The sequence below is a fragment of the Taudactylus pleione genome, unplaced genomic scaffold, assembly GCF_031769625.1.
Source record: "Taudactylus pleione unplaced genomic scaffold, aTauple2 ptg000078l, whole genome shotgun sequence".
In the NCBI taxonomy this organism is placed as follows: Eukaryota; Metazoa; Chordata; class Amphibia; order Anura; family Myobatrachidae; genus Taudactylus; species Taudactylus pleione.
Window position 1 is genome coordinate 511208 of NW_028284480.1, and position 22207 is coordinate 533414.

Sequence of the window (22207 nt, forward strand, 5' to 3'; positions counted from 1 at the left end):
GCCTCTATTGCGCGTGTCACAACAACAGCCGCTCGCAGCCGCCGTCATTACAGGCGGCCATAAAAAAAAAACATAGCGGGAGTATCCAATTAACCTGGCAGCCTCTCTAGAAAGAGATTTGTTGCATAGTAAGGAAAAAAAAAACGTTACAGTGACGATTGGCGCCATTAAACAATGCAATTTCACTGCAAATTTTGGTGCATCCCGTCCTATACGGTATGAATTGTTTAGTTTAAATGTCAATGGATTTGCTAGATTTGAAATCACACATTGGAAAGTGTGTGAACATCAGTTGTGATTTTAACAAATATTGATGTATTAACCTGATAGCTTTTATTATGTGGTGGAAAGTCACCAAAGTTGGTGCTAGGAAGGTCTGGGTGGATATCGAGGCAGAGGAACTAGGGGCCTGATTCAGAGCCTCTCGTAAGCGGCTGTTCGTTCGTTCCGACCGATGTTCGCACAACTGCGCATGCGTACGGATTTTAATACGCATGCGCGAACCAGTCATTGCGGCCGAAAATCGTGTGCTCGCTAAATAGCGAATGCCTGCTATTTTGAGTGACAGAATGAGGCGTTTGTGGGTGGTAACAGGGGAAGGTGCTTGAAAACGGGGAGTGGAGATCCGAACGCAGGCGTGCCAAACGGTCAAAACGGGCATTTAATGGGTGTGCATAATTACTACAGCAGCGTCATCGACCACGTCACTTGGTTGTTTTAGTCAGAACTGCTCGCATGATTGTGGTAGGAAAAACCAACCACAAGAATAGCAAGCAGTTCATACCCCGTCCGATGTACTCGATTAATCTAATAAATAGCGGACATGACGTATGATGCGAGCGGCCAGGGGGCGTTTTTTTCTAAATTACGTTCGCATGTTTTGTTCGCTCATTCAGACACAGAGGCGTGAACAGACCGCAAAGAGCGAACGGTTAATTTAAATAGCCAGCCCCTTTTTCAGGACGAGCGAGCGCAAATAGCGTCCGGCTCTGAATCAGGCCCTAGGTCTTTTCATGGTCTCCACCCTCCTCTGGCTCCCGAGGGTCCATTGCCCCCAGACTGTTGCTTCCCATTGAAATAGTTTCCTGTTCATTGTCAATCTGGAACTTAGCAATAGGAAGTTTAAATTGGTCCCAGGCCACTCCCCAATCATCCCACTTTTTCATAACCCCGATTTTCCCCGGGCAAACATAGGACCTCACTCTTCTCCTGGAAAGAGAGGGGCATATTTTATGTGAATATTACAAGAGATTCCACTTTCCTAATTCTCTCAGTTACAAACAAACATAGGGCTGTCGCCCTATGCTTTTTTAAATTTTAGCAAATTAGACATTTTCTAAGGTGAAAAAAACTCTTTGGAGAGAGGTCATTGATCTTCTATCGCGTATACTCACCACTCCCATTCCAAGTGACCCCCAATAATTCCTATTCCCCTTGGTAATTCCCACATTGTCTCATCATCAAAACAAATCAGTGCATCATATCATTTCCGCCACGACTTGTCAGATAGCGGTGGATTGAAAGCTCTCAGCTGCCCCATCTCTGCAGTCTATTATATCCCGTATTTGGTATATGTACCGAATGGAATATATGACTGCTATTATTAATAACTTCTCCAAATCGTTTGACAAATTATGGAGTCCCTGGTTAGCCTTCCAAAATGTCCCTTCTCCAATCACTTTGCTGCAGCTCATTATATTTTCCTTTTTCTTCTCTATTCGCCGACCCGAGGTCCCACCCCACTCGTCTCTTATCCTTATTTTATTCTGTTTTCTTCTTTTTTTTTTTCTTCTTTTCTCGTTCCCTCTTGCTGTGTCGGTTTCTCCTTTTTTCCGGTATGCTACTCCGGCCTATTGGAGGGGGGAGCTCTCCTCCCTCTCTACTTGTGTATTGTAAAAATTTTGATCACTAATGTGTCTATAATTAGATAGACCTGAGATTTCATGTGTATGTGGCTTCTGTACATGCAATTTTTTTTTATCTGGTCTGGTTGCTGTAACTTAATATGATCTACCTAATAAAATATATTTCAATTATATATATCTGCCCCCAGCCTGTGATTATTGTAACATCTTTAATATACGGTACAGAGAGAACTTGTTTATTGGAGTATTTGTGTAGCTATTTATCAATTTATATAATCTACTATATTGATTATATGCGAGTACCTGGGATTTTGTTTGTTTTGTTTAGGTTATTATTTTAATTTCATATTAAAAATGTTGTTTTAACATAAGAATGCTCTCACAGCAGAGTTTCTACCCTCTCCTTTTTTGCTAAATATTATCTTGAACTCTAGGGCTCCTATACAATGCGAATTTCAAATGCAATTGTAGTGTGATGTTTTCGCCAAAATTTGCATTGCGATTTAGGAAATATCACAGGAATGTATGAAGACTCACATGCAGGGATAGAGCTTGCGAGAAAGCTGTCCCTGCAAATTAATTTCACACACTTCTCGCTGTATTTTTCTCAAAAAATACAGTGAGGTGTCCGTGCTTGTGCCGCCACTGGCTAGCACTACCTGCCTCACCCCACCACCCTTTGCTCATTATGCTTACATTTACCTGCCTGGTGATTGGTGAGCTTTCTCCTCCGGTCAGCTGGAGGCCGGGCTCCTGGTCAGCTGATGTGTGCTGTAAACCGAGATGCCAGTTTACAGCACAGCAGAGCGGGGTCACAATGCAGGAGCTTGGCGACCAGCTGACCAGAGAGAGCTCACCGATCACTGGACCCCTGGGTGCAGGTAAGTATTTAATTTTTTTTAAAAAAAAACAATTTTAAATTTTACAGTGAAATCAGCTTGTGGTGTATTTAGACCACAAAGCTGATCAACGGCGCTGGCTATCGGCACTGCTCTGCCTGTCAGAGAAAAGCAGGAGACGAGGAACCGGAGGGGGGGGGGGGGACCCTCCTCGGAGGGGGGGGGGGACCCTGCTTAATGACATCTTGTTATCGCAGGGCTTCCCCCCAGTATTTTTTCACTGTTTCCCTTAGTACATTTCAAGCTGATTGCATTTCCCATTATAAGTATGGCAAATGTGATCTGCTTACTAAACAAATGCGAATTAAAGGGCTTGGAGTAGTTTTTCACAAAAATTGTTCCAAAGCCATTTATCAGTGAAAGTAAAATAATGTGAAAAGGGTGTAAAATCACCAATTTTCACATTATTTTAGTAAAAAAAAAAAAAAAACACTGACAAATAGAACCCTGGGGAGCACCACTAATAATTTTATTGTTTCCATACAGCAAATCAGTCACTTTGAAATCTACATGAAGATAACCTTCCCAGAATTGTGGCTGTTTCAGTATGCTGCAATATACTGTAACTGTTATTACAACCATTGTTTCTTTATAATTTGTGCGGAAACCTACCCCCGCCTGCTTCCCTATAAGCAGAGTCCCAATTATTAGATTTTTATAGATCATACAACCTAAACTTAGCTCTACAGTATATAAAATATCTTCCTACTTGGATCTGATAACATTGGAGTATCACTATGTATTTGGAGGCTATTTTCATGGATACAGACTTGTTTCTTTAATCAAATTTTTTTTCAATTTAACAAATAAACAAAACAATACCACAAGAGAATACTTTAAAAAACCTCAAAGGAAGAAAAAGTTGCCGCAAAGTAACCAAATATGAGCATATAACACATATAAAGCATACTTTCTGTCCAGTGTATTATAGAAATCCCATTTGTATTGGTAACAATGGTAATGCTCCTTAAAAAAAGAACATTCACTTTTAACAGGTTCTCAGATGGTATTAGAATCCAATATTCATTGTAAGGGTTGTTTGGTCTCCACATAAGCACTAATAGGGACATGGCTACATGAAGGTCTGGTAGTAGCAAGGGGTTAATATTTGAACAGCTTTTTAAATATCTCTCTAATTTTGAGAATTCATGGCTTTGGTGCTTATAAATTATGCAAGTTATTAAAATCTACTGTATTTATAAATCACCCCCAAACCTGATTCCCAGGATAACGTCTCCCTCTGTAGCAATTAAGACACTCAGGAAAAACCCTCTGATGTAATGATTTAGAATGCTCACCCACCACCATCCAGGCACCAGGTAAGGAACAGCAAACATGTCTAGATGGCAGCCTTCACAATTCAAACTGTTACTAAATATCAAGCAGGTTTGAGGCAAGGATTATCAAAGCTGTAATACAGCAACAGTCAAAAAGCCGTTAGGCCTAGGGATATATCCCCTCTAGCCTTAGGTGGCATTATCCTTGTAATGAAAGGAGATATAGTAAAGAGTACCCACAGGCTTGTCGCTGCACAAATACATCAGTTCTATTGTTAAAGTACTTCTGACATCTGTCTGAGCCTAGAGGACATTTTCAGCCTTTGTCATTGAAACAAATATTGTTATATAACCCTTTCAGTACTGCATTGTTAATCATAGTAAGACACAAACATTCTAGTAGAAAATCATAACTGTAGGGCAAGTTCTATTTCTACAGTAATAAACTTCTCATTAGAAAAACACTAGCAGCAACATACAAAATAGAGCAGAAACACGAGCTCGGGCATGACAAAAGATAAAGCTATTCCCAGTGTGCCCAAACTGATGATCAACGGGCTGAGATGTTCCCTTGTCTTTTTCTGCAGGTTTGTCCATATTGCTGCTACCGTCTTCTGATTGGTTTGTACACACAGACAGCCAGCAGGACCATGGCAATGAACAGGACACTTAAGATGCTTCCTAGCAGCACTGAAAGACAGGAGCACACAATTAGACGTGTTGCCATAAAACAAACATATGAAGCAGATGATCATAGGATACTCATATCGGTCACCATCTAAACATGCACTTATTTTTATAGAGAATGCATATAAACCATTATTATTTCTGCTTCAATTGTAATTGTGAATGCAGACTGAGAGCTGTGGCAAACAGTGAGCACTTTGTGTCATGCATAAAGTACAGATGCCAATATAGGGAACAATGCAGAGCTATTGTAGTAAGCTGCAAATAACATCTGGACCAGAGCTGCTTATTGTCCCACCCTGATCTAGACCAGTGGTTCCCAAACTTTTTCAGTTCAAGGCACCCTTAGGGTCTCCATGATTTTTTCAAGGCACCCCTAAGTCAAAATAATTAGCAAGCGGCCCCTTTTTGACCCAAGTAGTTGGGTCAGAATGACGTAATTAGTATTTAGGTTAGGACAGAAATACTTATTAACTTGTTTGTTTGTATTGCTACCTGTCTCTCTTCTATTGCCCCCTCCATCTCTCTCCCATTGCCCCTCTCCATGTCTCTCATTGCAGCCCCCTGCATGTCTCCAGTCTCCCTGTGCAAGCCCCCTCCATGTGTCTCCCTTTGCAAGCCCTCTCCATGTCTCCCTGTGCAAGCCCCCTCCATGTGTCTCCCTTTCCCCTTTGCAAGCCCTCTCCATATGGCTCTTTGCAAGCCCCCTCCATGTCTCCCTTTGCAAGCCCCCTCCACGTGACTCCCTTTGCAGCCCCCTTCATGTCTCCTTTTCTCCCTTTGCAAGCCCTCTCCATATGTCTCTCTTTGCAAGCCCCCTTCATGTGACTCCCTTTGCAAGCCGCTCCATGTGACTCCATTTGCAGCCCCCTACATTTCTCCTTTTTTCCCTTTGCAAGCCCCCTCAATGTGTCTCCCTTTGCAGCCCTTCCAAGTGTCTCCCTTGCAGCCCCCTACATGTGTCTCCAGTCTCCCTTTGCTGCCTCCCCCTCCATGCCTCTCATTGCAGCCCCCCTATAATTCCCTATGCTGCCCCCTCCCTATAGTATAGTTATCTCTCACTGCTCATTGCTATCCCCTCCCCCTAGTTTCCAATACAGCTCCCTTACTTACCTTTAAAAGAGATCGCCAGCGCTGCGGCTGTTCCCTCAGCTCCTCAGAAGATCCAGTGCGCGGCCGTTCCTCCAGACCTCATACAGCAACTGTTGCATAACACACTCACGCCTGCCTCTGCTTCGCTCCACTCCCCCACGCTCCCACCCGCCTCTGCTTCGCTCCACTACCCAACCCTGACCCTCTCTGGCTGTCCAAAAAGAAAGGCAACTTTTGGGCAACCTCTGGCCGCGGCATCCCAGGGAGCTTGGGAACCACTGATCTAGACACTAGTGTGAAGTTATTTAGTATTAGAGAAACCAACATAAGAATGAAACTTGTAGAATTAGAAAATCTAGGAGGGGATAAATAAAGTAAAGCAATTTGGATGTACATTCTTTTTTTCATATGGAGAAATGTTATGCACATTTTTATACACAACAAAGTTTATACACATGACCTGCATGCCCACACACAGCAACACCACACAGAGCCTGAATGCCCACACAGAGCAACACCCCACAGAGCCTGAATGCCTACAGAGCAACACCCCACATAGAACCTGCATGCCCACAGACAGAGAAGCACCCCACATAGAACCTGCATGCCCACACACAGAGAAGCACCCCACATAGAACCTGCATGCCCACACACAGAGAAGCACCCCACATAGAACCTGCATGCCCACACACAGAGAAGCACCCCACATAGAACCTGCATGCCCACACACAGAGAAGCACCCCACATAGAAGCACCCCACATAGAACCTGCATGCCCACACACAGAGAAGCACCCCACATAGAGCCTGCATACCCACACACAGAGCAGCACCCCACATAGAACCTGCATGCCCGCACACAGAGAAGCACCCCACATAGAGCCTGCATGCCCACACACAGAGCAGCACCCCACATAGAGCAGCATCCCACATAGAGTCTGCATACCCACACACAGAGCAGCACCCCAGAGCCTGCATACCCACACATAGCGAAGCACCCCACATATAGCCTGCATGCCCACACACAGAAAAGCACCTTACACATGGTCTGTATGCAAACACACAGAGCAGCACCCTACACATGGCATGCATGCCCACACACAGAGTAACCCCCTACACATGTCATGCATGCCCACACACAGAGCAGCACCCTACACATGGCCCGTACAGCGTACACACAACAGCAACACCCTACATAAAGCTGGCAAGCGCACACAAATCTTGCACATAGCCAGAATGCACACACACATCACCCAACATATAGCCGCTATGCCCACACACAGCACCCTACATATAGCCGGTAAGCCCACACACAGACATGGCCTGCATGACCACATACAATACCCCGTACACATGGCCGGCATGCCTAGACGACTCTCACCAAGGTTTTGTTTAAGTAGCACGTCGTAGGGCCGGCTGGGACGCGGCGGGCTGTCAGTCTGAGTGTGGCCGCTGGACACAAACAATGACAAGGTGATTATAATACACAGCGGTATCTCTGTGTTATGGTGCATCGCCTCCATCCTCCTCAGCAGCCGGCCTCTAACCATCTCCCAATCAGCACTGCCACTGACTGACTGACAGGAGGATGGAGAGGAGGAGGTCCCGGCATGGTCTGACTGGGAAGAGGAGGAGGAAACAGGCGTTGTGACAGCTGAAGGAGCTGGTGTTGCTGTCCTCTCGCTGTCACCATTATATGCAGAGAGAAGATACTGCTGCATCATTTATGTATGAAACATTGTGGGGCCCACTTATCAAAGTATATTTGAGGTATAATCCCCGAAAATTTTTTTTTGGGGGGGTTTACCTCAAATATTAAGTAACCCCCGGATGTATTAAGGAGGGACCACAGCAGGTACCTCAGATACCTGCTGTGATCCCTCCATTACGGCAGGTAGCCGCGTCCCCCATGGGGGCCCATTTATCATTCAATATTTGAGGTAAAATCCCCGAAAACACATTTCCCTCCATTGCCGCTGTTTTCTATGGGGGATGCGATGCTGCCAAATGTACCAATATATGGAATGCGAAGCATTCCCAATATTGGCCCCAGCAGCTAACGCCATCTGAAGATAGCGTTACCCGCTGTAGTCTATAGGCACTTACCGCATATCAGCCAGCGGAGGGATCTCCCAGATCCCTCCTCTGGCAATGGGCGCCGCTCATGTGCAGGCCACGGGACTGCGCATGCGCAGCATCCCCGAATGCACTCCGGCCACATCGCAGGAACGCATATGCACCCTGCATGTGCCGGTTAATACATCCGGCTGCTATGATCACATTTTGCAATGCGATAATGGCCGGTACTGCATGCCCTGATCGCATTGCAAAATGCAATCATTAATAATTGGGCCCCTGAGTTTTCTATGCGGGATACGATGCTACCAGATTTCTCAACATCCGTTATGCAATGCATCTGAACACCCTGTGCCAGCTCTATATTGCGCATATACATGGTCAGATTTGTTGTCAGATATGAACGATAATGATTTTAAAAATTGTTCATATCTGAAAGAAAATCTGACATGTGAGCCTGCAATGATGAACGATGCGCGTTCCCGCATGTCAGATAACGATATCTGACATCGTCTGTGTTTGCAGTCAGATTTTGACGATTTCATTCATTTTAATAGTCTGAAATCGTTCAAATCGTTGGTAAAATCGTTAAATCGTTCATCGTTCATCTGATAGATCTGACAGCGTGTATGCACCATTCGCGCGTGCCTGAAAATGGGGTGTGGTCTAATTACCATACGCCCCTACATGACGTTATTAGGAGCCATGCCCGCATGGCACGCCTCCAAATAACGTCAGGCTGGGGGGAGCCACACTAGCTTGGCTTCCCCCAGCCCTCTCCCATCACTGAATGGTGTTGGGGGTCTCCAGCCTCCCGATTTGACCACCCGCAGGCCACTTCGGCCCACAGGTGGAACAGCGGGACAGTACTGTCCCGCTGAAATCGGGATGTTGGGGAGGGGTGCGCCCTCTATGGGTGGCACCCCTCTTCGACCGCACTGGTCGAACAGCCCTAGAGCCGGCCCTGCATCTGAAGATGGCGTTAGCCACTGTAGCCTACGGGCTACACCGCGCATAATTAGCCAGCGGAGGGATCCTCCAGAACTCTCCCCGGCTATGGCGGCTGTACATGTGCAGTACGCAGGACTGCGAATGCGCAGCAGCTCCGACACTGGCCGGCAGCTCTCCGGGGACATCGCAGGGACAGGCTGCATATCCCGGATGATACATCCGGACGCTATGATCACATTTTGCAATGCGATCATGGGCGGTACTGTCATGCTTTGAACGCGTTGCAAAAGCGATCATTAATAAATGGGGGCCTGTGAGCCTTAGGAGGTGCAAATCCCTGATTCTAAAGCAAAGTATATTAGTTGACACTGTGGGCCTGATTCAGGCACTGCTGATGTAGGACGCAGTGGAGTGATATCTTTCCGCTGGGCCTACATTGTACAATTATCTGGCTGGGTTATCAAAAGGTAATTGTACTGTGTATTTGCACGACCGTTTGCAAAATATTAATCCATCGGACATGCCAAATTGTCCAGCATATACATCCGATGCAACATATTTGAAATTGCAAGGCCACTCATTGACACTTCCCCTGTTCATTCACAATGGAAATGGGAAATGTCTTAGAGATGACCATCAACCATCGGTAAGTCATAATAATCGATGGTTTATGGCCGATGTAAAATGCTTTTGCCATCGATGGGGGAGAACCAGATGGTTTCTCTCCATCTATGTCTAAGTATAACCGAATGTTTTTTTTTTTTACAAGGTGCCGGGACACAGGGCCTGATTCAGACCCGCTCACGAGCGCTGAGCGCTCGCAAGCGGGTCGATGTTGCCTAAGTGCGCATGCGCACGAAGGAGGCGGCTCCGTCGTGCGCATGCACGAGACCCGAATAACGACGGCCAAGCCGTCGTTATGGGTCTCGCACCAAAGGGGGCGTAATGTCGATGTTGATTGACAGCACGCCCCCTTTGGTGGGCGTGCCGGGGGCGTGGCTGCCCAGAAGGAGAACGCCTACCATGGGAACCCCTACCGTCTGGGGCCGGCCCCACTGGCATCACTAGTGATGTCAGTGGGAGTGCTTTTGGCTCTGATAGAGCCAAAAGCACTCCTGGGCTTGCGGCAGCGAGACTCTACCTCAGGGTCTCATCGCAAGCGCGATGGTCTTGACCATCGCGACCATCATTTTGGCCGCTCCCTATAGCTGTGGGTGGTCACCCACAGCTATGCGAGCGGCCAGGAGGCCGCTCCAAAAAGGAGTAGGGACGGCCCTGATTCAGAACGAGAAGAGCGTCCGGCTCTGAATCAGGGCCTCAGAGCATAGCTCCGGCACCTGCGAAGCCTATGCTCTGCCCCCCAGCACCTGCAAAAGCACGCTTCCAGGTTCTGATTGGCCCACGGGCCAGTTAGTCAAAAAGCAGGGATGACAAGTGAGGAAGCTAGATAGTGTGTGGCAATGCACTGTGAGATATTTTGTGTTGACAATTTGCATGTCGACCTTTTAACCCTGAAGTGAATTTGTGTAAAGAAGTAAAATTATCTTTGAGATAAACCTAACCAGCAGCGACTCCTGCCCTCTTACATGAGGAGGGCTGCCGCTGCTGCTGGCTGGTATGACCGGCCGGGTTCCTGGCACCTGTGCAAAAAATCTGATAGTCACTGGGACCGGAGCATGAGCGTGGGTAGCACCGCACAAGCGCATAACACTGGGCTTCTGGGGGCTGCAATGACTGCAGCCCCGAGAAGCCATGTAAGGCTGCTCTCTGCTGATCATAGCCTGGACTGGCAGTCCCAGGGGGAGGAGACACCTCCCCCTGGGTCTGCCTGTCCTGTGCATGACTATGCGTTCCAATGGGAAACCACCTCCAGTCACAGTGTAGCCAGTGCATTCACTGCAGCCCCGCAGCCCCTAGGTAAAATCTGCCACTGAACCTAACACTAAAAATCATGAAAACCCATGCATCAACCTTTTTTGTATCGACCATTTGCATGCCGACCTTTTAACCCTGTCGACTAATTACCTGTCGACCTTTTAACCCTGGTGACCTATTGACTGTCAACATTTTTGTGTTGACCTGTTAACTGTCTTACTTCGCCATCTGGAGATGGCATTATCCTTTCGGGGCCAAACTCGGCATTCCAGAGCTTGCCATATCTGAAAGCTTTGCAACCCCCATAGAAAACTATGAAGGCTGAGGTTGCTGTTGGAAATGGATGTCCCTTCTTCATGCATTTGGGGTATTCTTAATATCTGTGGAATATCCTGCAAATACTGTTTGATAAATAGGCACCAGTGTATGGCCACGATATCTGCTGGGATAAAATATATGTAAGTCTGAAAGGCATTTTATCTGCCAGAGTATGCCCAGCAGTCACACCACATATGTGTCTCATTTGATTGCACTCAGCTGTCCTGATTCATATAAAGAAGCACCATGGGTCGACACATCGCTTAATTCTTCAAAATTCCCCCTGTGACATGTAAAGAAGTGAGATTATCTCAAAAGCAATTATTTCCCTTCTATTTTGAGAGTCTGGGCCATTCTTCCCATGGTCAGCAGACCCTGCATGTGCGGTGGCCAGTGCCAGGAGAGTTCCGGAGAAACCCTCTCCTGGTAATTTATGCAAAATAGTAGCCCATAGGCTACTTTTTAAATTACATTTAGAGGGGTATTCAATTGTTGTGACGCCCAGGTTTCTGCTGGCACCTTCCTGAGGTGCCGAGTAGAAATCCGCGAAAAGTCAGGGTTTTGGGCACCCAAATTACCATTTGGGCATGCTAACAAGGATGTTGCACAGGTTTAGCCTGTGCATTTGGGTGCAACAAGCGTCATAAGTTATGAGACTCCCGCCCAGCGGCATATCAATAATGGGTGCAGTGTGTGCGGGGCACACGGGCCCCCGGGTCCAGGGGGGCCCCGCACCCAGGGCCGCCATCAGGGGGGGACTGCCGGGACTGGAGTCCCGGCCCGGACACTCAGGGGGCCCGCCCGTCCGCTCCTACCCCTTGCCGCAGTACAAGCCCAGGTAAGTCCTCCCGCTCTGCCCCTAACACAGCCGCGGCTGTACAGTCACTCTGGGGCCCCGCCTGCGCTTAACCCTGACACTGCATAAGCCATGGCAGCAGCCGGACACTCTGGAGGCCCTGCCCGCTACTAGTATCGCTGCCAGCCAGCTCACGCCGCACACCCATTACCATTATTTACTGTGTCATAGCAGGAATTGCCGCTGCGCCGCCGAGCAAGACCATAGAGCTCGGCGGCGCAGCAGGAGTTCCTGCTGTGACACAGTTTCTCCTACCTAAAGGACTGCTGGGAGCGCGACGCTGACCTTGTGACGTCACGTCGCGCTCCCTGCTGAAGAGAGGAGCCGCCGGCCGCGTGGGACTGAGACCCGCCGGACCAGCTAACAGAGGATCATGCAAAAGGTAAGACAAGGGGGTGGAAAGTGGGACATAGGCTGGAAAGACAAGGGGGTGGAAAGGGGGACATAGGCCGGAAAGACAAGGGGGTGGAAAGGGGGACATAGGCCGGAAAGACAAGGGGGTGGAAAGGGGGACATAGGCTGGAAAGACAAGGGGGTGGAAAGGGGGATATAGGCCGGAAAGACAAGGGGGTGGAAAGGGGGACATAGGCTGGAAAGACAAGGGGGTGGAAAGGGGGACATAGGCCGGAAAGGCAAGGGGGTGGAAAGGGGGACATAGGCTGGAAAGACAAGGGGGTGGAAAGGGGGACATAGGCTAGAAAGGGGGCGGGGCCCTGCCTATTTTGGTAGTGTCGGGCCCCATGATTTCTGATGGCAGCCCTGCCCGCACCGCACACCCTCCATCCATATTATTTTAAACTTACCTGTCCGTGGTCCCGCGTCGGGTGTCAGTACTGCTCAGAACACTGGAAAATGGCTGCTGCGGCCATTTTCCCGGCATTCTGCGCATGCGCAGTAGACTCCAGGCACACTCTAGTGCCCGGAGTTTACTAATGCTCCGGTGGCTGGCCAGCCGCGTCAGTCAGCTGCCGGCCACTGGGGAGAGAGGAGGGGGCCGCGCACGGGGAGTGCACACGGGCCCCCTCCTCTCTAAGACGCCCCTGCTCGCGCCCATCTGTAAAACAATTCAATAGTCCATCGTGCACCCATTACTTTCCGACGCGCAAAAAACAATTGAATTTCCCCCTTAAAGGATTATATAGTTGTTTTTTAACTACATATTTATAGCACACCAAAAATTGCATTATTAAATGATGCAGTATGCACAGGGCCCGCCGCCACATGTAGCCTACCCCTACCTCCCCCCGATTACTTACCTTCTCTGTGTTGTGAATGAAGTAGCACAGTCAGCACTGCTGTATAGAGCGCAGAGCGGCTCCTGAGGCCCGACATCAGTGATCAGCGTCATGGACATGTGTCATGTGCTGCTGATGAGGGAGCCGCTCTGTGCTCTATGCGGCAGCGCTGACTGTGCTGCTTCATTCAGAACATAGAACCGCGGCAGCTCAGCCCCCATCTGGGAACAGGGTACACTGGACACCTACTCTCGGCAGGGTCACACCTGTGTGGGCAGGGGCAAATATAGGATTTTCTGGGTTGGGGTGTTGTATATATATGTATATATATACTATACACACACACACGTGTGTGTTAAACACACACACATTTATAATTTATATATGTTTATTTATTTATTGCCAGTTATTTATATAGTGCACACATATTCCGCAATGCTTTCCCTAGAATATTTGGCCATTCACATCAGTCCCTGCCCCAGTGGAGCTTACAATCTATATTCCCTACCACATGCTCACACACTTACACACTAGGGTTAATTTTTGTGTTGGGAGCCAATTAACCTACCAGTATATTTTTTGGAGTGTGCGAGGAAACCGGAGTACCCGGAGGAAAGCCACGCAAGCACAGGGAAAATATACTAACTCCACACAGTTAGGGCCATGGTGGGTATCGAACCCATGACTTCAGTGCTGTGAGGCATTACACCATCTGTGCTGCCCAATGTTGCAAACATATATATTAAATATATAATATACACACAGATACATACATACTAACAAATTTACATACACAGAATGCACACACTAACACATATATACACACATAAGGGGCATACACACATAACGATGTTAGTAACCAACGATTTTCGTTCAGATTTTCCTTTGAAAAAGTGAACGAAAATCGTTTCCAAAAATCATTGGTTACTAAATTAATTAACGATTTTGTCAACGATTTTCATGAACGATGAACAATTTTTTAATCATGCATACAGTGAATGGACATCGTTCATCGTTCATTCTGTACAACATGAACGATTTCCTGAACGAAAATCGTTAATTTGGACAGTCAGAATGGACAAGGAAATACAAACTACAAACGGGAGTGCGCTGGAACGATTATTGTTCATCGTTCACCCAAAAAAAAGTAACTATTTTTTAAACGATTCAATGATAACCACGTCGTTATTGTTAAATCGTTCAAAAAATCGTTACGTGTGTACGCACCTTAACACATGCATACACAACAAAGTAGTACACATACACTTACATTTTAATGCAGCAGCAACCAGGATGATAATCGTGGGCACCTCACCTCATTGGGCCCAGTATTGGCTCCGCCCCCACTTCGGCCGGCGTACGGCTGCGTGTGCTAGTAATGGGGGCACTTTTGTGTGTGGGGGCCCCGTGACGACCGCCCCTGTCGTCCCCCCATAATCCGGCCCTGAGTATGCAGTATACCACATAGGGGCATATCTATTACAACCCACATTGTGGTTGTGATAAATAATTTTTCCCTGCTCTTGCCGGTAGACAGACTGCGATAAGAGCTTAAGCTCTCACTCTGCTTCCTGATTCGGCTTCAGAGTATGTACTGCTATGCGCGGCCGATGCATTTGTCAGTGGAGAACAACGCAGAAGCCTAGGCCAGGGGTGCCGAGAGGGGGGGTGAGCGTGCACTAATTACCCGGGCCCGGGCACATCATGAAGCCATACGCGCAAAGGCTGACCAAAGAGAAGCAGATCTACAATTACAGGCTTTCCAGGGCACGCCGTATTGTGGAGAACGACCGCTTCAGCATCTTCCACACCGCCATAAACCTGCGTGTGGACAAGATAGACTGGGTCCTCATGGCGTGCTGTGTCCTGCACAACTTATTCAGGCACCAAACCACCCAACAAAGGACATCAGCCACAGCTATGCCAGAAGACCAGACCAGCCAGAGGAGATTGTTCATTTGTCGTCTGTGGCAGCACCTGGACTGCAATACACGACCTTCTACCTTTTTGTGTTTTTTTACAAAAATTATCCTGAGGTTCTGGATTTTCTTCCTCACCCAATTAATTGACATGGCGGTGTGGTACTGGCTACTGAATTGGGCCAACTCCTCCAGCGCCAGGAGCTTCTTGGTCTTATTGGCGTAGTCCCAACTACGTACCCTCCAGAGACATTCCTTGGAGTGGTACAACTCCAGGAAGCCAGTAATGAAGTTGGGTTCCTTATCCAAAGACATATCTATGAGAAAAAACAAACAATAATTAAAAGGACATTTTTTAAAAAATAGAATGGTCATATTATTTTTAATTAAAGAGTATTTATAGTGTTTGTAATGTTGACTTATGTTGTTTTTAATGTTGCCTAAAATTATAGCGTTTTCAATGTTGAGATAAGTTATGGTGTTTTAAATGTTGACTTCTTTTTTTTTTTGGTTTGTAATAAAGTTTTAACTGGGCTTCTTCCGTCTTTTTGATATGTCTATAATTGCATTGTAATGTTTAGTTAAAATAAAATATTGAAATACACATTTTGGGTGTCGGTAGTCAACAATATGCATTTGGTGGTTCGGATTATATACATATGGGTGGGCACACAGTGGTGGTCAGGGGTGTATACACAATAAGGGTGGGCACACATTTGTGGTCAGTGGATCATGACATGCTTTTTTACACAGTGGTGGTCGGGTATATACACAAGGGCGGGCACACATTGGTGGTCAGTGGATACACACATCGGTAGTCAGCAGCACTTTTCTTTATACTTACCAACTAGTAAAAGAATGCAATCAGGTGTGCCAGCTGCTCCACGTCCTGCTCCTTTAACCGCCCATTGCTGCACAAAATGGAGACAGGGAGTGTCCAGCGATATGTCAGTCAAGTGACGCAGATCGGACGACAGATCATTTGATAGATTGTTAGGGCCAAAACATGAACGATCTGCACAAAATCGTGTATGAGATTCCCAGATCTTACCTGCTGTAGGTAAGATCTGAGGATACGGCGGACGACGCGTGGGAACGCTCATCGTTATCGTTCGTGGACACTACACGATTTGCACATATTTGCACGATTTGTCATTCCGATGCGTCAAATCGTGCAAAATATTGTCTAGTGTGTAGGCACCTTAAATCAAGGGGATCTGTAATATTTTGCGGACACCCAACACCTGATATCCCGTAAATGTAGTTTAATAAATATGCCTCATGTGTATTTGCATAAATACAAATAAATGGATATAATTATTCTATATTAATTCACTTTATATGATAAACAATGATTTTTCATTATAGTGAAAAATATAGTTAAAATTACGAGTCCAATGAATTGCAATTGATGTTTTCGATAAATTGCACTGTTTCACATAAATAAAAAATACGAGAAAATTAAATAAAAAAAATCAGGACAATTTAAAATATCATGGCTGTAGTCGTCTATACTTGTAGGTCTACCTCACTAGGGATTCAGGGGGTCATTCAGACCCGCTCGCGAGCGGCAGTACGCTCGCAAGCGGGTCGATGTTCCCCACTGCGCATGCGCACGACGGAGGGAGCTCCGTCGTGCGCATGCGCGAGACCCGGGGAGCGACGGGCTTTCCATCGCTCTGGGTCTCGCACCAAAGGGGGCGTGCTGTCGATGCTGATTGACAGCACGCCCCCTTTGGTGGGCGTGCCGGGGGCGTGCCTGCCAGACGGAGGCGTTCCCATGGGAACGCCTACCGTCTCAAGCCGGCCCCACTGACATCACTAGTGATGTCAGTGGGAGTGATTTTGGCTCTGATAGAGCCAAAATCACTCCAGGGCTTGCGGCAGCGAGACCCTACCGCAGAGTCTCCGTCGCAAGCCCGATGGTCGCGATGGTCTTCACCATCGCGACCATCATCATGGACGCCCGCATAAGCTACACAGCTATGCGAGCGTCCATGAGGACGCCCCAAAAAAAGGTAGGAGGGCCCTGATTCAGAGCGAGCGCTCTGGTCAGAGCGTTCAGCTCTGAATCAGGCCCTCACTCCAGTAAAAAAAAAAAGAACTAAATGTAAGAAACAACAATTAAAAACACATGATAACTATTAAAATCATTTCAGCTCAGTCTGAATTAAGACTTGCAGATAAAAGTGTGCTGATCTTTTACCAATGTCGTTCGTACCCCAACTTGCTTTTATCGGTTGAATATCCCTGAAATTCCCTGCTATTTTCTGACCAGTTGTGACAAATAAACTGTAAGGATAGATATTAAGGGGGCGATTCAGACCTGCTCGCTAACAAGCGATCTCTCGGTGCATGACGTAGCATGTGTATGCAAAAATGCAATCGCAGAGGCACTCGCTGTACAAACATGCAGACGCCCATCCGCTACTAAAATGCATCCACTTCCCTCTACGAGCGAACGGTGAGACACCGCAACTTAAGGGGAGCATCGGTACCATCGTGCACCATCGAACCCTTTCGCACTTTAACACTCTTACACGTAGGACAAAAGTCACATCTATAGTTTGCAGAGAGATAAAGTACTAACCAATCAGCTCATAACTGTCATTTTTTTGTTTACTGCATAATTTAGTGGTAAGTTGAGCACTATTTACTCCTCAACTTTCCTGATATTTAGGTCAGACAACAAGGCGGTAATGGATGTTTTGAACATTCAGCAGTCACCTCCAGTAGTGGTGTTACTGGGCTTTTTAGTGGGGAGGTATTTAGTGGGTGTTCTGGGTGAGAGCTAGGCATGTTCCAGGGGTTATAAGAAAATAGCAGATGTGTTATCTAGGTTTATTATTTCAATACCTCTCATCTTGGCTCCACAGGTAGATGTGACCCCATGCAGCATTAGCAAGCTTTGAGCAAATTATATAACTTTACTTATTTCATGTCAACACATTGAAAACTTTATAAGAGAAATATACCACACAGAACATTATTATTTTGTTTATTTTTATTTGCTCAATACAGTTATATGTATTTCATGGATTGAAAGGTGTATTTAAGATAAAATAATAAAATACCATTTAAAATGATTCCTAAATATTTAAAGTCAATAGACATACAGTAGTGATATGGATTTGGTGCTGAGTGCCAGATCAAGGAACTGACAGAACAGACATGGAACCTGGGGCTTCTACTCAACTTTAAACTAACACTGTAAGCACAAGACTAATGACCCTATCTGCTACTACCATCATTTGAAATAATGTTGAAATCTTAATGAAAAACGTCACTATGAAGTCAGAAAATGGTTGGTGAGTATATAACAGTTGCTATTGTACATAGCAAATCACACTGCAATCAATTTGTATATAAACATATATGAAAAAAACATCTGTATATAAACATATAAGAAAAAAAGTGAATAATAGCTATTTGTGAGAATAACTCAAGTTAATAGTGATTTTTTTTCTCTCTCTTCTTTTTCAAAATAAATATTAGCAAATGTGTTAATGCAGAAATCACAATAATTTCAAATCATATATTTCATCATTCATATTGCAGAGATAAAAGTTACAGCATACAGACTTTTCCCCTTATAATGCCAAGTTTATAACGCATCAAAAACCTGGGGCTGATTGGCTGTGCTATAGAGACAATAAGCATAGGAAGATCTAATTTAGATTGCTGCTAATTCCTTCCTCCCAAGCACCTCACACCTATGGCACTATCTATACATCGTATTGCAGTTCTTAACTACCCACCTTTACGTCATAAATAAACAATAGAACTGCATATACTGTATCTAAATGATATTTCACCTTCACTGTCTCCACTAGGCAAAAACTTTATGCCACTATTCCATGAACAGAATATTCTGGAGAACAGGATCAGATAAGCAATATTCCGTATACATTTTGTATTTTACTTTCTATTGTCCATCATTTTTATTTAAAAAGAGTTAAAAAAGAAGTTTGATCTCTGGGCCTGATTCAGACCCGGACGCTATTTGCGGACGCTCATTCTTAAAAAGGGGCCAGATATTTAAATTGAGCGCTCGCTCTTTGCGGTGTGTTGACGCCTGAGCGAGCGTCCGAAAAATGCGATCGCTACTTTGTAAAGACGCCCCTTTGCCGTTCGCATCACACGTCATCTCCGTTATTTATTAGATTAATCGGGAACATCGGAAGGCATCTGAACTGCTCGCAGTGCTTGTGGTAGGATTTACTTCCCGCTATCACTGCGAGCAGTTCAGGCTAAAAGACAACCAAGTGACGTGGCCGATGACGCTCCTTTACTAATTATGCACTCCCATTAAACGCCCTTTTGACCGTTTGGTACGCCTGCGTTCGGATCTCCACTCCCCCGTTTTCAAGCACCTTCCCCCGTTACCACCCACAAACGCTACATTCTGTCGATCAAATTAGCAGGCACTTGCTGTTTTACGAGCGCACGATTTCCGACCGCAATGACTGGTTTGCGCATGCGCATTGCGAACCATACGCATACGCAGTTGTGCGAACATCGCTCAGAGCGAACGAGCGGCCGCTTACGAGCGGCTCTGAATCAGGCCCTCTGTGAGAGGCGAGATTATTGTTCGTTATTGGATTTGTAAGTCTACACACTTGAGGAAATAAATAGCTGGAAGGTTTGAGAAAAGTTCTACAGGGAATTCATAGACTATGCCTCCTATTCACATTCTCCATACTGCAAGCAGACACACATCAGACACACTGTATAATACATCTCTTAGTGAAAGCTTTGTGTGGATGCATCATCATGTAATTGGTAACAAGCATATGAAATAACATGACTGTGTGCTTTCTTCCTGTTGTAACTCCAGCAGCAACAACTTCATAGTCGTACTGCACTTAGCAAAGCCCCTCAGAGAGGAATGAAGACCATCTTAAAGCACCATTGGCTGATTCCTTGTTACTTCTCAGCTTATTCTGCCAACCACTGGGCCAGAGGAGTGTTACTAGGGGACCATCGCCATGCACAAGGAGTTGGACTGCTGATCCCTCACAGCATTTTCTGGTCGGATACAAACTGCCAGTCGCTGAAGAATAAAAGAAAAAGAGAGAGCTGAAACCTTTCTGCAGTCACAGTTATTCCACAATTTGATGTGTAGACGGGAAAAAGACTGGAAGGTTGATATTATACTGTTTAGCAAAAATTGTTACCAAGCTTATACATTCCTTGGTGTCCAACGCTATTTGACAGTAACACACAGGACAGGCAGCCCCAGGGATTGTTTTCTCCCCCTGGGAATGACTGTCCAGGCTGCATTTAACAGAGAGCGCCTTCCACAGGAAGCCGCTGTTCTGCCTATCGGGCAGCGCTACACGGATTCTAGCGGCTTCAGCCGATGCAGTCTCTAGAAGTCTGTGTTTTGCGCATGCGCTGTGCCACTGCCGCTTCTGCGCATGTGCCGGTCCCGTCGCCTGCCAGGTCCATTGCACCGGCACTGGGACCCGGCCGGACCAGCAGCGGCAGCCCCCTCATGCAAGAAGGTAGGAGCAGCTGCTGCTGTTTGCATTTACGAAACAGACAGACAGGTGCACAGGTGTATTAATTGCACCACATATTTTAATACGTGATAGTTAGTACTCATTCCTAGCTGACACATTCATTCTACATATCCACAGGTCGTCTGGAAAACAGACTGTTAGGGGTCCTAAGGACTGAGTTTACGGAAACACTGGTATTATGCCGGGTACACACTGGGACAATGTTGTTACGATATGGCCAAATCGTAACGACATATCGTGCAGTGTGTATGCACTATATGCGCACTCCCACAGTCGTATGCGAAGTCGTCAGGTTTGATGTGCTGCATATCAAACCTGACATTGTCGCATGCGGCCCGTTCATTTTAACGAAGGACGGAACGGTGATTGTTCCGTCGTTCATTACATCACGGTACGATATATTGGGCAACATATCATCCTGGTACACATCATCCAGTGTGTACCCACCTTAAGTCAGCACGCAAGGCTGCCTTTGGGCTGACCAGCTACTTCTGAGTGTGCAAAAGAGCTAAACATGAGCCTTGTATCATCACAGGTACATGTGTAGAGAATGACAGAATGAAGCAAGAGCAGCAGCCACCAGATTACTGGGCAGGAGCACCATAATCTGGCAATGAGCAATTGTCAGGACCTGGTTTTATAAGAGCTCACAGGGCAAAAAGTTAGAACATGATATAATATTAGGGAAACAGACTGAACTGGACACGAGGCAAAGTAAGGAACTGTACAACAGAATAATTCAATCAGCAAAGCTACATAGCCCTGAGATTAAATCAGACGTGTTAAAATAAAAACCTGTTTATATTACAAATATTTACCTGTTTAAGGGATCCTGGAGTCCACACTAGTTTGTAAACCACGTAAACAGGAATCCAGATGAAGGATGATGCTCCAATAAGATACCCAACTGATATAGTCCATTCTGGATACTGGTAGTCAAATAGCATAAGAGGTGGTTGGTCTATAAATGAGCTCACTATGATAAACTAGAGAAAGAAAGAGACATATATAGTAACTATATATAGTAACAAAATATCTACGTAGGAAAAGAATTATTATTCATGTGATACACTGAAGGCCTGTCAAATCAATTGTGGCATGAGTTATTATTTCTTTGCCAAATTTTACTAAAATATCCTCTGTTAATAATTTATATTTAATAATATAAATTAAAAAGGTATAATATTCCTCTTATTCTCATATTAGCAAAATTTGAATAAAAAAAGTGACATCTCCAAGCGCCGGGAAATCCGGATCTCCCCATGTTGTAAACGGGACCTGGGTTGTCCGTCCCTCATTACCCACTTACACTACCCCTTAACCAGGGTCATTCCCGTGTAGCTACCCGGGTCATTGGACATGGGTTTTTTTTGGGACCCTTTTCCACTGAGCTGCGACCCGGGTAGACCCCAGCAATAACCCGAGTTATTGCGGCAGTGGAAAAGGGGTATTAATAACTTGATTAATTAAAACTGCAATTATTATATTTTTGTATTTATGGTTTTCAGAGCTGTCTGGATATCTGGTTTCTGGATAAACGTAGACCTGTGAATGACACTGTGGTGCATCTATGGGTGGTATTTAATATTATTTCTACATGCAACTTATGCCTGTTACTAAATACATTTTCAGAG

The 22207-nt window shown here is 45.9% G+C and overlaps 2 protein-coding genes across 3 annotated transcripts in view; both read right to left on the bottom strand.

Moving 5' to 3' along the window:
• Positions 1 to 3227: 3227 nt before the first annotated feature.
• CUNH12orf76 (chromosome unknown C12orf76 homolog) lies at positions 3228 to 7425 on the bottom strand. The gene is made up of 2 exons (XM_088467925.1): positions 7200 to 7425; positions 3228 to 4731 (listed from the first exon to the last, which is right to left on the bottom strand). The coding sequence occupies exons 1-2, from the start codon at positions 7366 to 7368 to the stop codon at positions 4646 to 4648; spliced, it is 255 nt and encodes an 84-aa protein (XP_088324051.1). The 5' UTR covers positions 7369 to 7425; the 3' UTR covers positions 3228 to 4645.
• Positions 7426 to 20020: 12595 nt separating this feature from the next.
• The window catches only part of LOC148532368 (sodium-dependent serotonin transporter-like), a 96875-nt gene continuing 94688 nt past the window's right edge, over positions 20021 to 22207 (bottom strand). For both annotated transcript variants that reach the window (XM_088467928.1, XM_088467927.1), the window contains exons 12-13: positions 21392 to 21559; positions 20021 to 20101 (exon numbers count right to left, since the gene is read on the bottom strand). In XM_088467928.1, the coding sequence (XP_088324054.1) occupies positions 20021 to 20101; positions 21392 to 21559 (249 nt within the window). The remainder of the gene's footprint in view (positions 20102 to 21391; positions 21560 to 22207) is intronic.